General features: G+C 39.0%; 1 protein-coding gene across 3 annotated transcripts in view; it reads left to right on the forward strand.

The window, feature by feature from the left end:
* fhod1 (formin homology 2 domain containing 1) overlaps positions 1 to 17850 on the forward strand; it is a 297281-nt gene that overhangs the window by 234837 nt on the left and 44594 nt on the right. For 2 of the 3 annotated variants that reach the window (XM_048546635.2, XM_048546636.2), the window contains exons 11-12: positions 13366 to 13470; positions 14906 to 15013. In XM_048546635.2, coding sequence (XP_048402592.1) covers positions 13366 to 13470; positions 14906 to 15013 — 213 coding nt within the window. The remainder of the gene's footprint in view (positions 1 to 13365; positions 13471 to 14905; positions 15014 to 17850) is intronic. The other variant, XM_048546637.2, reaches the window with a different exon arrangement.

Here is a 17850-nt window from a genome sequence, read left to right on the forward strand (position 1 = left end):
AAATTATTATTATTGAAGATATAATTTATACTATTAAAGATGTTATAATAGGCACTTTCAAAGTTGAAAATCACACAACACCAGGTTATGATCCAATGTGCTTATTTGAAATCACAAGCTTTCATAGCACTGCTCCTTCCTTGGATGCAGTGAGAGAGGGCACACAGATACAGACTTTACAGACATGGAGCTCAAAGACTCATACAACTGGTGTGAGATAGAAGATTGGCTGGTTAACGTGAACCAGTGAGGAGGCATGAGTGGGTCATTTTTTTAAGGCTGCCAAATATCACCACTGGTATACCACAGGAGTCAGTACCGGGTCTCGAGCTCTTCATAATTTATATGAATGATTGAATGAAGGGACTGAAGGTATGGTAGCTACATTTGCTGATGACACAAAGATAGGTAGGCGGGTGAATTAGGAGCAGGACATAAGGAGCTTACAAAGGGACATAGATAAGTTAAGTGAGTGGGCAAATATTTGGCAAACGGAATACAAGGTAGATAGGAATGTGTGAAATAGTTCATTTTGATAAAACACCAGAAGGAGCAAGGATGGATGAGTTCAAATCTAGGGGGCATGTTTGTAAGGTGAGAGGAGAAAATTTTAAAAATGACGTGGGCAACTTTTTTTTTAACGCAGAGAATGTTTCACGTGAGGAATGAGCTTCCAGAGGAAGCAATGGATGCAGGTGCTGTTCCAACATTTAAAAGACATTTGAATAAGTACATGAATAGGAAAGGTTTGAAGGGATATAGGCCAGACACAGGCAAGTGGGACTAGTTTAGTTTGGGTAACATGGTTGGTGCGGACTAGTTGGACTGAAAGGTCTGTTTCCATGCTGAATGACTCTATAAGCATATTATCTAAATGGTAAGAATTTGCAAAGCTCTGAGATGCATGAGATCTGGGTGGCCTTGGGCATGAATCATGAAAGGTTGGTGTGCAGGTTCAGCAAGTAATCGGCAAAGCTAAAAGAATGTTATACTTTATTGCAAGGGGAATTGAACAGGAGCAGAAAGGTCATGCTTCGCTTATACAGTGTATTGTGTACTGCATTGATCGCTGTACTTGTGGAAGAATATTAGGAAAGGTTTACTAAACTAATATTTGGAATGAGTCGATTGCCTTGTGAGGACAAGCCAAGCCTGTTTCCTCTGGAGTTTAGAAGTGTCAGAGGTGACTAATTTAAAAATAAGGGGATATCCCTTTCTTAAAAAAAAGAAATACTTTTTCTCTGAGGGTTGTGAGTCTTTTGAATTCCCTTCCTCAAAAGACAGCAAAAGCAGTTTCTTTAAGTATTTTTAAAGCAGAGGTCTGTTTATTCTTGGTTACCATGGAGATGAAAGATTATTGGAGTATTATTGTAAATGTAGAGTTGAGGTTGAAATCAGATCAGCCATGGTCTTATTGAATGGTGGAGCAGGCTGGAAGGGCTGAGTGGCCTACTGTTGTTCCTTGCTTATATGTACACGGTTTGTCATGATTTCATCTCTGCTGTAACACTATTGAAGTCATTTCTATATCTTGATAGCGATTCTAAAATAGAATGTGTCCATTTTTTTCTGGCAGTCGATAAGGCGAGTAAATAATTAGTAATGGTTCATCCTGTTTGAAAACATATTCATAATGAAGCTCAGGGCGATGGAAGAGCTCATCAGTTTTTCATGGAGAGAACCTACAATTGAATCTCGCCAATGTGCTATCTGGGGAGAGAAGTCTTACAGCTTCGAACACCATTACATTGTGGATTTGTGATTTTTCCCTCTGCGCTGATCTGAAATCTGCAGCCCAGCTCCACTTTGTAATCTCTGTGTAATACTATCTGTGAGAACTAGTGGAAGAATCAGTTTGAGTGGGACCTTCCCACCATAGAACCCCCACAGTGTGGAAACAGGACCTTCGGTCCAACAAGTCCATACCGATCCTTAGAGCATCCCACCCTGACCGATCCCCCTGTAACCCACCTAATCCACACACCCCTGAACACTACGGGCAATTTAGCATGGCCAATCCACTAGCCTGCAATCTTTGGACTGTGGGAGGAAACTGGAGCACCCGGAGGAAACCCACGCAGACACAGGGAGAACGTGCAAACTCCACACAGACAGTCGCCTGAGGGTGGAATCAAACCTGTTACTGTGATGCAGCAGTGCACACCACTGAGCCGTCGTGCACTTTCACTTATTTACTGACTGCTATTTACGCTATACCCAATGTTAAAATGTCTTCAGCTTTAAAATAAGTTGGAAATTTCCTAAGCAACACACCTTTCTTTTAACGTCATTAAAGAACTGATAGGTGTTGAGCTCCGTACCATCTTGGAACACTTCAGTTGAGTTGCCATCTCTTGGTGTATTGGGCAGTGGATGTTGTGGAGATTGCAGTACAACTTTATGCTGCTAATCTGCAGTGCTGTTAAGGGAACCAGTCTTATTTTGGTATCTTCAAGATAAGGAGCATTGTTATGTGCTCACCATTAAAATAATTGCCAGTGAAAATGTGATAAGTTCATTGAAGTTAATTAAACTTTTCTTATTGTCCCAAAAGCTATCTTCCCATCTCCTTCTGCTCCATATTTGCCTCCAGTTAGTTTACGTTATCTAGAAGATCTAATTGAGACAGTGTTTTAGAAAGTACATTGCACACAGGGGAGACCAATTGTCAACTGTAGGCTTAAAATTCAAAATGCTGAACTAATCTTTGAGAATCATGAATCAGTTTACAATATCATTTGGACGAAACATGACTAGCCTCAGTGAGTTGTACAGATAAGACATGACCCATCGTTGACACTGACTCTGACCATTCATCTGTGCTAAATTTTCTTTTCCTGTTTATTAAGCAGTATCTTGCCAATCCACAGCATATCAACAGTCCCTTAGGGGTGAAGGTTGCGGATTACAGAAAGATGAAAGTTAGTTTAATGTTGATTAGGAGCACACAACCAACACACAAGTGATATGGCACCGTTTCTTCCTATCTGGAGATTTCCATTCAGGTTTCATGTCTGTCCAAGCTGGACTTGGCTAACACTGAAATTAAAATTATTGTTTCATAATCTGAGACAAGCCTTCAGACCCTCTGTCCTTTATAAATCAGTTGCTTTCAAACCTTTTTGGTTCAAGGACCCCTTTACAAATGGACTGTGGCATTCTAAATTAGAACATTATATAATGTGCACAATAAGGATGTTCTACGTAAAAAGGGTACATAAAAACACTATTTAAGACATGGTTACTGGTAAGATGGGAGTGTCTGCTTGCTCATTACATAATATGCAGGACTTCATTTTTTTAAAACAATCCCTCTGTGGAGCTAGGCTAAAGCGATCCATTGTCAAAAACTAGCCTTGGTAACAGTGGATTTACCAAATGATGTGCACACCAGTCTCAGCATTCCTGCACAGATGGAACAGCCAGCTTATTCTGTGTGGTATAATAAAATTCATGTACGTCATGAGTATGCAACTGATCACATAATTCCATAACATCCGTAAGAATGAAGAGAGTAGGCGAGAATGGGCATGCATGAAGAGAGAGGTCTCAGACACTACATGAGAGAGCTGTCTTTGGTGACCTATGTACATGATGTAAACAAATGAGTGTTGCAGATACAGGGAGCTGGAGAGCCTTACTTGGAGATGTGGAGCAAGCAGCCTCGGGGACAGTGTGTGTTCAGCCTATATCTTGTGCTATTCCAGACCGGAATCTCAATGTGCAGGTAGCAATATACAACACTGTGTGCTGTACATGTGAGCACAAGACCAAAGGACAGAAGCTGTATGGCCCTTTTCACCTACTGTACCATCCATTATGATTGTGGCTAATATTCAGCCTTGGCTTTACTTTCCTGCCATCTCATCATATATTTCAATTCCTGGAAACATCAATATTCTCACAGCCTTAAATGGAGCATCCATAACCCTCGAGGATTCAGAATTTCAAAGATTCACAACCCTTTGAATGAGGGAATTCCTCACTGCAATACTAAATCTCTCATCCTGAGTCTATGCTACCATGTTCTAGGTTTCCCAGCTGTGGAAACAACCTCTCTGTCTACTCTGTCAAATACTTTTAGAATCTTGAACCATTTAATGAGATCACCTCCCATTTTTCTAAACGTCACAAAACCCAAGTACAATTCACTCAGCCCTCCATCACCAGTCAAACCTGTCATTCTCAGTGATAACAAAGTGTGGAGCTGGAGGAACACAGCAGGCCAGGCAGCATCAGAAGATCAGGAAAGCTGAGGTTTTGGGTCAAGACCCTTTTTCTGAAGAAGGGTCTTGACCCGGAATGTCAGCTTTCCCGTTTCTCTGATGCTGCCTGACCCGCTGTGCTCCTCCAGCTCCACACTTTGTTGTCTCTGACTCCAGCATCTGCAGTTCCTGCTATCCCAGAAACAGGTCCTGGTTACTGTACCACTTCCTAAGCGGTTCATTGTTTTCCAGATATGATGTTACGAAAGCTTTGTATAATTGTAGGAAGACTTCTTCATTATTCTATTCCAATCTGCTCACAATAATGGCCCATATAACTACTTGTCTTCATAATTGCTTACCGTACCTGAACACTAACATTGCTTTTCTCGTAGGAGTATACCCAAGTGTCTCTTAACCTTTACAAGCTTTGCACATTTTAAAGAACATTATGTCACCTTAGTAGGAATTCCCTTCCTATATCTTCCTGCCCATCTATTTCACTTTGTTCCTCTAAGGCACCCTTAAAACCTCTGTAACCATATTTCTGATCATCTTCCCTAATTTCCTCCTCTGGCTCAGTATCATTTCTGATTTGTTTTTGTGAAGTGCCTTGGCATTATGTAAATACCAGTTTTTAGGTTAGACTTAGAGTGTGAACAGTCATCAACAACAGTCGTCATGATTAATGTGTAAACTAGTCAGTAACCTTTGATGAGGAGGAGATATCTCATGACTTCTGAATCATCCTCGTTCGCTGGTCAGTTTCAACTCCTCTATCATTTTTTAATTTTTAAAATGCATTTGTTCTGGGGATCTTTGGAGAAGGCAGCACTCATTCATTTCCTAATTTTCTCTGAGATAGCAATGAATCATCCAGTTCATGTGGTGTGGTTACACATGCAGTGCTGTTATGTTCTACGAAAACAGTATCTTCCCCTTATCTCCCAGTCTCCCCAGGATTGTACACTAACCTCACCAGACAAAGATATGCTTAGTATTTGAGGCAGTTGTTGCACAATGATAGTGTCCCTACCTCTCAGCTGGATGCCCCAAGTTCAGCTCCCAGCTGCTCCAGATCTGCGTCATAACAGTCTGAACAGACTGATTTAAAAATATCTAGACCTAGTAATTAATAACATCCGCACCCCCCCCCCCCCCTTTTTAACATTGGCATTGGTTTATGAACACCACAATCAGAACCTCTGGATTAGAAAGGAAACAATACAAAGTGTGGGTTTTCACTTCTTCAGGTCGGTCATCTTTGAAACTGAACTTTAAAATAAGTTGTTCATTTTCCTTTCTGTCTTTTGTTTATCTCCCTTCTATCCTTTTTCTGAATTTTTCTTTCTTTTATATGATTTAATGTTGAATTTAGCTTTTCTAATTCTCCCTCCTTCTCAGTCTTTTCTTGATTTAGTGTTAATCTCACTTGATAAGAGAACCACCGTTTTATTCCTTGTTCACCAAAATGCCAGATATACCATTGCTGTTGTTGCATCGTTATCAGCTCAACATTCCTTCCATTCTGCTGGCCAGCATATTTGAAGCTGAGGGGGCATAGGAACAGGCTTCACTAATAGGACAAACTTTTACATGCCCCTGCTTCAGCACATCCTGAGCCAATGTGGTTTTCTTCACCCCACATGCCTAATTTAAACTCCGTGTAGCATAGTGACTCTTCTTGAACGTTGTACGAAACACGATCATAGACCAAGTCTTATCGCATTTGGAATTTGTTCACTGAAATACAAGTAAAATGTCTCTTGTGAAACTTCATTGATTTCTTAGGGCACAGAAGCTTCTTTCCTGTTGTTCATTATCGCTGTGATGGTTAAACAAAGTGCATTTTGCTCCCCTTCAATTTCATCATCACTTCATCCCTTTAGAGTACGTTCTCTGAATATTTCTCATTTGTATGATGTGCAGTGTATACTTTACATTTATAGTTAAGGATAGCAAAGCATTTCACCTCCTTGTATCTTATTGGGAAACTGTTGTGAGATGGGTACATGTTCATAAACAAAACGCTTCCTTAAATGCTCGAACAATTTAACTTGTGCCTGAGGCAGTAAACATTCTGTCACATTTAATTATTGTTTGTGTAATTGTGTAAACACTTGATCAGGAGTTTTTTTTATACAGAATGTTATATTTCATGGAAAATTCATGATAGGCTTAAAAGGTAATGACAATGTTTCATCATCCAGAGTTTATTCTCAGTATATCGGGGATTATCATCTGAATCTGTACAACACATTGGCATTGACCAGAATATAAAGTGTATAAGAAAGAAACTTGAGCTAGTTCCTTTTGGTTGCGTATACTTATGCCTTTCTATATTTTGATAGTCTGTAGTCGCATCTGCAAAAGTAGTACCAGGAAAAGTCATTTAAGTTGAACATTATGATGGTCATTTGATGCTCAAAAACTTTGAATACCACAAAGAAAGTTGGGAGTTCTGTCTTCTGTAGCATTCTTTGCGAGCTCTCCCAATAGAATTAGTTGCTGGCTGTTTCATTGCAATTTTTATTGAGTCTGTGAATTAATATTGATGGCTATTTTGTGGAAGTCTGTTCAAAAGAGAGAAGTTTCCTCTCCTGCCCTGTTTTTTCAGGTTTTCATTCACTGGAAGCAATTTTGACCTTGTGATAATATAAATTGGCATCAGCAGAATCAGCTGTCTGTCTCATATCTCCCTGAATTTTATTTCTGTTGACTTTGATCAAAGTTTTAATTAGAGAGATGAGGAGCGAGCTGATGATTCATTGTTACCTGTTCAACACAGTTGCATGAAACCAATGGGCCTTATGGAGGTTGTTACAAGAACATACAGTGCCAATGGTATCTACTTACCCCAAAACAACAAAGTTTCCCGTTTGCATTAGGGATAAATTATGCTTCATGTGAGGTTACAGTTAATTAATCTTTATGTTGACAATAAATTGTAGCAGATTCATGATAGTTAGAAATGAATGAAAATGAACTTACATTCCTCTTGTATAGGTGGTTCAATAGATAGAGTTAAAGAAAATCAGCAGAACTCTCAGAAGTGTATTTTTAAAACAACATGAGTGCTTTTCCAGTGGGGGTGGGGTGGTGAGCAATTGTTTGTTACGATCATTAGTTTCTGCTGCTTATTTGGCTGTGACACAGCAACAACTTGCTTTACCAATAAAACTTTAACATAGTAAAATATCCCAGGGTGCCTCACCAAGTCTCAGTTGACAGAAAGATCCCCCAAACAACAATCAGATCACTGTACACTGTATCAGTTTTGAATTTTGGTTAAGGGGGGAATGGTGGCCTAGACACCAGGAAAACTCCAATATTATGTATCTGTCACGTACAACTGTTCGTTAGATCCAAACTTTCTTTCATCCAGCTCTTCCAACATCCAAGAGTAACCTTAAGCCTCTTTCCTGCACACTTCACTGATGCCAATGCGTTGTCAAATGGAGAAAATTCACTCAGTCTTCCATCAAACTGTGTCAAAAGTGGATATTGCACATATGCAACTTTGACTTAAATTTTCCAGCCCTTTGCAATTGTATCAATTTGAGAACTGGGCATATCATGATCAGAAATAATTAACTTCTTTTGATATTAGAAATCCAGCATTTTAAATTGTGACGATAAGACTTAACCAAATACCTAAAACAATAATCATTGCAACACTTCTGAAATAAATAAACTTGAGCTAGAATTGGCACTTACAAACTGCACAAATACTTACATAATAGATCAGAATCGTCTGACCTTCACATCTTGGGTTATATATGTTCAGTATAAAATTAGACTTTTTAAGATCTAGTTAATAAAATGACATTTATCTGATGAGTGTAAGTTTTTTTTAACATTTTTCTTTGCAGAATTGTTGTATTTTTTCCCGTTAAAAGCATTCAAATAGATAATGCAAAGCTAAGGAATATTATGGAATGTGAAAACTGGATGAACAATACTACATTTTTCTGAAAAAACAATGGGTGTCTCTTCCATGAATTACTGAAAGTTAGTTGTAGCAAGTGAGAAAGAAGACATGTGGTACGTGAGCCTTCTTACAAGAGGATTTGCGAATGGAAGAAAAGGTGTTTTGCTGCATTTATGTAGTGTCTTGGTACTATCATACGTAGAGTATTGAGTGCCGTTTTGGTCTCCTTACCTATAAAAAGATGTACTTGCCGTAGAAGGAGTGCAACAGAAGTTTACCAAACTGATTCTTAGAATGGAGGAATGGTCTTATGAGGACAGATTAAATTGTCTTGGTCTTTATTCTCAGATGTTTAGGAAAATGAGAGGTGAACTCATTCAGGCATACATATGTGAACAGATTCAAGAACAGCTTCTTCCCTGCTCTTGGCAGCCTTTTGAAGGGACCTGTTTAATGGTGGTGTTGATCTGTTTCTGCACCTTCTCAGTAGCTGCAACACTGTATCCTTCACTCTGTTCTGTTACCCTGATACACATGTATAGTAGGATCTGCCTGTAAAGCATGTACGATAACACTTTTCACTGTACCTCAGTACATGTGACAGTAATGAATCAAATCAAAGTATGGATTTTTATGTTGCTATGATGAGTAGCTGTATTTTCCATTTACATTACACTCGATGATTTAGATGTGGAAGCATCATGTGTTAACCTCTCAGTTTGCAACCGCTGTGCTATTCATTTCCTATAGTCAAAGACGTAGGAAGTGAATGTGCAGTCAGCAGATTTAATGCAGGCATGTCAAGTTATCCCTGGCAACAAGCAAATAGCTTTGTGGAAAAAAGTTGTCTATGATTGGCTAATGTTTCAATGTAATTATCAGATAAATTGAAGGCTGAATGATTTCAACTGTGGTCAAAAACAAATGTAGGTCTCTATTTAGGTGTTTGCTTGATTCAACGGCTAATGCTTCTTGTTAGAAATCAGTCAATTCATTCCACCCAGTGACGATTCCAGTGGTTTACACATTCACACAGTAGAGAAAGACTTGCACCCAGATAAAATATTCATCTCAGGTCATCGTAAAGTGCTTCACAACCAAGTAAGCACTTTTAAGTTGGGATTCCAGCAATAAAGTTATACACAGCAAGGTCCAAACAATTGGATTAAAAATTAGATGCTGATGTTCCTTGAAGGAAAAACCTTAGCCAGAACATGAGGGAAGAGTTCCTCCTTGAAATGGTTCCACCAGATCATTTGTCCACCTAAAGGCAGATGGAATCTTGATTTAATGTCTTATCTGAAAGTTGGCATCTCTGGCATTGTTGAGAACTGTTGAGACTCTGTTCATCCTCAAAAAGCAAAGTCAAAAGTCCCACAACACCAGGTTATAGTACAACAGGTTTATTTAAAATCACAAGCTTTCATAGCACTGCTCCTTCATCAGGCAAAGTCTGTTAGACTATAACCTAGTGTAGTGTGAATTCTGACTTTGTCCACTCTATTCCAACACTGGAACTTCTACCTCATAAAGCAATTAGATGATCAACATAGGTTTTATTTTCAGAAGCAGCAATACAATCCACTTTATAGTACAGATTCATTAGAACAGGGATTTTCTGAAGAACTGCCACTACTTGATATTGTATGTTCACTGAATGGTTAGGCTAGGTTTTGTTAGGCAGATGGTGGACCTAGAGCAGAGATGGGCCAGGAGTAAGGCAGTGAATTCAGTAACAAGTGATTAGGAGAGGTGACAGAAAAGAGGTAGAGAGCGGATGAGGTAGTGAGGAGATGGGAGGCACATGGCGAGTGGATTGATGAGGGGTTGGAGGGAGGTAGTGAGTGGAATAATGAGCTAGTGAGTTTTGAGAAGATTTGTAGCTCAGGTTGAGGTTCTGGATGTGAGTTTGCTCGCTGAGCTGGAAGGTTTGTTCCCAGATGTTTCGTCACCATTCTAGGTAACATCATCAGTGAGCCTCCGACGAAGCGCTGGTGTTATGTCCCGCTTTCTATTTATCTGTTCAGGTTTCCTTGGGTTGGTGATGTCATTTCCTGCATTGGTGATGTCATTTCCTGTTCTTTTTCTCAGATGATGGTAGATTGGCTCCAAATCAATCTGACACTAAACTTGTGAAGGTTATAACTGAGGGCAGGACAGTGTGGAACTTCAAAAGGACATTGACAGATTGATGAAGTGGGCAGATTGGTGCAGATGAGGTTCAATGCAGAGAATAGTGAGGTAATGCACTTGTAGGAAGAACATTGAAAGATAATGGGGGCACAATTCTAAATTGTGTATGTGCATTGATTATTGCAATTGGCAGGACAGATATTGATTTGTTGATTGCTTTATGGTTGTCACATAGACCTAGATACAGTGAAAAGTGTTGTTTTGTGTGCTGTATAGGCAGATTGTACCATACAATGTGCATCAGGGTAGCAGAACAGTGTGCAGAATTACAGCCACTGAGAAGGTGCAGAGAGAAAGATCAGAATTAGTATTTGAGAGATCTATTCAAAAGTCTGATAATAGCGGGAAAGAAGCTGTTCTCAATTTTTTTAACCTATATTCAAACTTTTTATATCCTCTACTCAGTGGAAGAGAGTATAACCTGGTTAGGACCAGAGTTTTTCGATAATGTTTTCTTGCTTTTCAGAGGCATGAAGTGTAGAAGGAGTCAGAGAATGGAAGACAAAGAGAGTGGTAACTAGAGTGTATAGTAGCTTCAACTTTATTACTGGGCAGTAGAATACAACAGCGAGGAGGTGAGGTTGAACTCATAAACTGACTTCTTAGACCTCAGCTGGAGTATTGTATGCAGCTCTGGGTGTTACTTTAGAGGAAAAATGTGAACCCAATGAAGAGAATATGGAATTCATTGACAAGAATAGTTCCAGGGATAAGGAACTTCAGTTATGAGGATAGACTGAAGAAGTTGGGACTGTTTTCCTTGTAGAGATGAAGGCTGAGAGGAGATATGATAGAAATTTTCAAAATCATGGATGGGCAGATTGGATATGGATAAACTGTTCCTGCTCGTAAAAGGAACAGAGACAAGAATGCCTTGATTTAAAGTGATCTGCAAAAGACGCAATGACAAAGGGAAGAAAAGCGCTTTCAAACAGCGAGTTGTTAGGTTATGGAATGCACTGCATGGAAATGCTCAACAGAGGCATTCAAGAGGACAGTTGGATAAAAATGTGCCTGGGGTTGGAGGTGTGTGTAGGTGTGGGTGTGGGTGAAAGAAACCAGAGAATGGCACGAGGTAATGTTGCACATTTAACGAGCTGGTGCAGGTACAATTGGCCAAATTGCTGCTTCCTATGCCATAAAATTTCTGTAATGGTGTGATTCTCTGCCAAGACTCTATCTGCAGCAGGAATGTCCAGGCCATTTGGCATCTCGGATGCATGTAAGCAACATCAAAGATTTACAAACCTGTAGGGGAGATATAACATGATATTCCTGGCTTCTCTGTCCTTCATAGGTGTTGAATAGATGCCAGGACTTCCTTCAACATTATTTTCAGTTTCAAGTTGCAGATTTACCATGCATTTACTACATTATGATTTTCCTGCTGCTAAACTGTAGCAGGGGTTGGGCATGCAATACCAGCTGTACAATGTAAATGTGCTGTGCATTTACTTATACACCTTGTTAGTATCATGGCAAGCTTTCCTGTCTATGTGAAATGAATCTTTCTGATGTCACCAGCAGTTTGTCAATGATCTCAAGTGATAGATGTGCATCAATTTAACTTGCAGTAAGACGTGGACTGGTGTTGGTGTTCCTGTCTCTGGATCCTTCAGTGCAGGGTTTCTAGAGAAACTCTGCAGGTCTTCCTGTATCTTTGAATAGAAAACCCAGTGAGTTTCTCCAGCTGTTTCTGTTGTTGCTTGTTTATGATCTCCAGCTTCCAAAGTTCTTTGTTTTAGTTTTGGGCTGTGTTTCTGCCTCTCTCCACACGCCCACACGTGAAAACAAATGCTCCATTCTGATTTCTAGGTTGACATTAACCTGGGGATGCCCATATCTGATTAGTGTAGGTAAGCATCCCTTATCCCTTAATCATTCCACTGCATCATGCAGAGTTGGAAATATGAAAACAACTCACCGGTTCCTTATAGTCAGGTCTCTGAAACCTAGAAAATAGGAGCAGGTGAAATCCATCTGACCTTTCAAGGCTGCTGCACCATTCAATACAATCATGGCTGATCTTGCGACTCTATTCTCTGTTCTTGCTCTCTCCCCACACCCTTAGATCCCTTCAGTCCCAAGAACTATATCCTTCTTCAATGCATTAAATGTTTTGATCTCAGCTGCTTTCTATGGCAGAGAATTCCACAGGCTCACCGCAGAGAAATTCCTCCTCACCTCAGCCCTAATTTGCCCAATCCATATCCCTAAACTGTGACCTTTAGCAAAATAAACATTCAGAGGCTCTTTGAAATGACCTGTCTGCTTATCAAAAGATATATTAAGACACTCACTTCCAACACTACAGTAAACATTATTGTTGAGGATTGTTGAGATTGGTGGAGTTAATTCAAGAGGAAGGTAAAGCTGCTTCCAGGGAATTGCACAGTACTGATGGTAGATGCACACATGGAAGTATTGTGCGCTTAACCTGCATATGTTCAACATAGCAACTTTGCTGAGGCATTGGGAACACTGTTACTGTAGTACAATTAGAAGAACACTACCCAATCCATTAGTTTGGAAATTGAGGGGAGATTCTGACCATTACTTTAAACAGAGAGGAAATTGGGCATCTCTGAGTTGTGATTTTCTGATGAAGCATCTGCGCTGGGATCAGCCAACAACAAAACCCATCCTTTTATTGCAGATCCTTCAAAAACCGGTCGGTCTTTAACCCAGCTCCACACCAATGGATTGTAAAACAGTGTTTTTGCTTGTACCCTAACATTGATGTTACAGTTGCCGATATGAAGGAATTATCTGTCACTTCTGTACTACCTTTCAGAAGATTAATTATTTGCACTTAGCTGCATACTTTAATGTTTTCAGTCTGCATGAAGTATAGGTTCTTTGCAATATTGAAGTATGTCAGTTATCAGTCTTTCATGCTTTTATTGAGCTATTTAACAAATTAATGGCTTGTTTAGCATGCTTTTTATACTAATAGTGCACAACCTGTTTGGTGGATGACTTTCTCCAGCCTCCCTTCATCAGATTATTTTCTTACCTCTCTGGTCCTTTCATTAGGGCTCTATCCTACACCAGCTACTATGCAGTAACCTCTTTCACCTTTCCATCAAGTCCTAACCTTGTTAACCAAGCATCAGATGACAGTTCCCTAAACTCCACCAGGTTTGTGTTACGTTTGTATTGGAGGTAAGGACGTTTTCAATGTCTTGCTTTCAGACAGAGTGTGTTCAAGAAGTTCTGTAAATTCCAGAAATGAGTTTTATGTTCCAAAAATACTATGTACCAGCAGCAAAGAGCTCAAAGGTTGATTTTGGTTTTAAAAAGCTAATTAGCACTCCTCAGAAAAGTAAGTGCAAAGATTTTCAGGTGTGAAAGAGAGAGAGAGAGAGAGAGAGAGAGAGAGAGAGAGAGAGAGAGACCTGAGGTTTGTAATGAACTGAATTTAGACATTCCCTATCAAATGCCTTGGAATAGTTCTGTTTCTTTCGTTCTTCACTGAGGTAGATGTTGACAGAAGTTTGTTTCCGTGACTTATTTCCTGTGGTTTTCCAGGAACTCAGAATTTGAATCCCTCATTCCAGGTGGTTTCAGAAACTGTTTCTCCCCATCATCACGTCTGTACTGTTTCCCCTACTCCAGGAATGACACAGTGCTGACGGTAGATGCACACATGAAAGTATTGAGCACTTAACCTGTACATGTTTAACATGGCGACATTGCTGAGGCATTAGGCATGCTGTAACTGCAGTACAATTAGAAGAATGCTATCCAATCCGTTAGATTGATGGGAAGTTTTAAACATTGTTATTTTTCTGAGTTCAATATGTGGTAATAAAATTCTTCCGGTCAACATTTATAGCAAAAAAAACTCGCTAAATTCAAAATGTTATTCTTCTTTGACTTCTTTTCTCTGTGTAATCGTTAACTTCAAAACTTTTAAATTTATTATCCTTTCATAAGATTCCAACATTTTAAATGGCATTTGACTACTAGTTAACTTCAGAGACCTGGATATTTTAGATATTTTTGTTAAGCTGACTTTCTAAGTTAATCATTCAGAATATGTCCTTTCAAACCATTTCTCTCCAAAGTGAAGAAAAGCACCCTTTAGACATTTAATTGGTGTTTCTTCCATTATTGTATCAGTCAGGTCATAGATTGTTGTTAAATGCAGTATCAACAATTTCTAAAGGTGGTAATTAACAGTTCATCAGTGAGTTTTTCATACCAACATGTTACAATGCAATTATTCTTGAGGTGGCTATTCAAAACTTACATATAAATATGCATTGGCAGTATATAAACTGCTTCGCTTCGGAAAAGAAAACTAAAGCCTCATTGTTGCAACATCCCAATGATTCAGAGGGTATCAGCCTGATACTGAAGATTGGAAACTGACAGGAAGTCATTTAGTCTGCAGACATTGATGACATTAGCTCATTTTCGAGATTCAGCAGGAGTGGTGAGATCGCTGTGGGGCTTCTCTGTGAAAACACTGGCAGATCATTATACACTTTGCTTTGTTTTTAAAAGAACATTTGTTACAGTGTCTGATTTGAATTTTTTTCCCCCTAATTGATCTTCTAACTGTCTACAGCCTTCCACCCAGAAAATTGTATTCATCGTTTAGCAAGCCAGATCTGCTAACCACACCTTCAGAGGAGAAGACAATGAAAACAGGTCCTGGAGAGAAAAGCATTTTCAAGTAAGTCAGAGCAGTGAAAGAGAATTTGATTATCTATGTTTAGTATATGAACGTTTATTTTTGTAATAAGAGTAAAATATAAGTAATGTTGGAACTCTAAATATCTATAATTCGATCATTGCTGAACAGAGAGCCGTGTTACTTACACTTTTCATCTTGCAAATTTAAGGACAAATGCGGGAACATTAAATTTATATTACAGCAATTCATACTACAGAAGAGAAGGTGACTAGTTGGTTAGCAAGTTGATTCTGATTGGCCAAGGTATTGCCATGGAGATGATAATGGGGAACTATCGACCTTCACAAGCTCCCAGATAATTGAAAAGAAGCACAAGGCTTGAATATGTTCCTTCTGCATGCAGAGAGCCGGTCTCTCTATACGAATGTATGGCACTTCTAGCAATAAACCATGTTATGATCTCAACTAATTCTCTGAAATTGGTTGTTGGAGTAGTTATTGTGTACTCAGAATTGTTCAGCAAGTGCTGCCCAAACACAGATTCACCTTTAACAGGAGACACTTTATTTTGGCTTTTGCAAGCACAGGCTGCTTGAATACTATCTATAGTCTGCCTGTAATGAACAGCCAAAGAAACATGACATTTGATTAGACCAGCCAATTGTTGGGACTTACGACATAGCACTGGAATTCATATACAACATTCATTAAGAACATTTTTTTGCACTGACAGCAGCATCCTGTTAGTAGCCATTGCATAGTAACAGTGTGAACTGGCTTTTGTGTTTGACCTGACGAGTGTAAGTTGAAGAGCTTGGGCAATATGTTTTGTCTATTTAGTAATATTCAAGTTCTGGAGTGCCGAGAAGCCAATCTGTTATCTGTCATCCTGATTGCCTGGCAGAGCCTACACTGGCTGAAACCTTGTGTAAGACATTGCCCCATTTCACTTTTTCCTAGTGGATAAATTCATAGTGATGCTTCCTTTGTTATTTGTATTGTATTGTACTCTACTGGTTGATCATTCTGGTTGTGAATTGTTCTTCCATATGTGTAGGATCACAACTAGAGATATAAGTTGTATGGCAGAATACCATCCATCATTGGAGGGAAGCCTTATTGGGAAAGATTATTGTGGCTGCACAGAATTATCAGTTCTGAATTTTGAGTGTTTGTTAATGCCCCTGTGAAGAAAGTTAAGGTGTTTTATTATGTTCAAGGTGCTTGATAAATATGTGTTGTTTTTGTGAGCTTTGTAGTTGGTAATTTTAAAAATTCAGTTTACAATTTCATCTGACACTTCAAATACTGTACACCCTTGCAATTTTCTTTTCCCACTTGCGCGGAGTTCAAGCTTGAATATTGGTTTAAATGCCACTGTTATTCAGTTTGTAGTTTTTGAAATCGATTCAGTTCTTAAAAGTACAGTAAAATTCATCTCTCACTCGATGGTTTCAGTGCCTTTATCTTTACCTACAACTTATTGTTTTCATACGAACCTTCTACTGCCTTGAATCCACTCTGCTTACTAACTAAAATCAGACTATCGTTTTCTTTCACTTTTCCTTCAATTTAAATCATGGTTTCGGGCAGCCACGCAGAGTCAAAGCTACCATGATTGGTAATAAAATTGACTTAAATAGTCGAATCAAATTGTGATGAGACAATTATTTTGTTCTTTGAAGTATGAAATATGTGGAATGAACTTTTTTTTCAGCATCTTGCTTTCCTCTTTTCAGTGTTATGAAGTAAGTAAGCCCAAGGTGTCACACATACTGCAATATATAAATGTACAGAAATCTGAAATAAGTATCTATCTCCGGGTTCTGCAGTAAAAGCACAGGTGGGGTGAGTACAAGGGTAGCAGACTGAAGTACCAGCTAGGGTTAAGGAAGTGGAATTCTGGGTGGCTTGCGGTTTTCACAGAATATGGCTCAAGGAACCATTCGATGGAATTTGACAAACCAAGCCTGGAATGAGAAAGATGTACATCAAAGTTTCAACAATATTGGGGTAAGAACAAGATGGACGGAAGTATGCACATTTTGGGAATTGGTGGCTTTGCTAATGGGCCAAAAACAGAACTGGACAAACATTTCAGGCTTGAAAAGGACACAGTTTTTACCCCATTGGATTCAGCTTGAACAAGCAGACAGAAAGGAAAAATGAACTGAGAATTAAGATGCAACATTTGGAGAGGCGCGCAGGATGTTTTTGGTCTTTCTAGTGTTGAGCTATAAACACCTATTCCATCCATGATTTTGTCAGACAGTCAAGACCCAGTCTCATTCAGTCAGGATTGATGCCAAAAATGTAGACGGTTGTTGACAAATTTGAAGATTTTAAGTGAATGTCTTGTATATATGAGGATACAGGTAGAGAGACAGATGTACAACTGACATTTCTTTTTGAAATGACATATTTACAGATTGAGGTCTTTAACCATAAAACAAAGGCTATTTTGTATTTTCTCAAGAATGGTTTACTAGATAAACAACTAGTGTACAATTGTCACAGCGATAGCGGTGTCACTTTCTTTAAGACTACATAGAACCTCTAAATTAATGTTACAGTGATTGATTTATCAGCAATTACAATCTGAAATTACAAAATCTATTTCTTTCCCAAAATCTCCAATGACTTATGAAATTCCCATTTATGGTAAGTCATGATCATATATCCCTCACGCCTTTACAACTGTTAAACAACATCTTGATTTCTAAGTTCTTATCCTTCCTTTCAGCTCTCCTCATGACCTTGCTCCTCCCTTTTCTCTGTATTCTCTAGGTCCATGACCCTCTGGGATCTCTGCACTCTTTGAATTCTGGCATCTTAAGGTTTCCTGATGTTGCGGAGACCATTGACAGCCATGCAGG

Source organism: Stegostoma tigrinum, chromosome 16 (genome assembly GCF_030684315.1).
Source record: "Stegostoma tigrinum isolate sSteTig4 chromosome 16, sSteTig4.hap1, whole genome shotgun sequence".
Taxonomy (NCBI): Eukaryota; Metazoa; Chordata; class Chondrichthyes; order Orectolobiformes; family Stegostomatidae; genus Stegostoma; species Stegostoma tigrinum.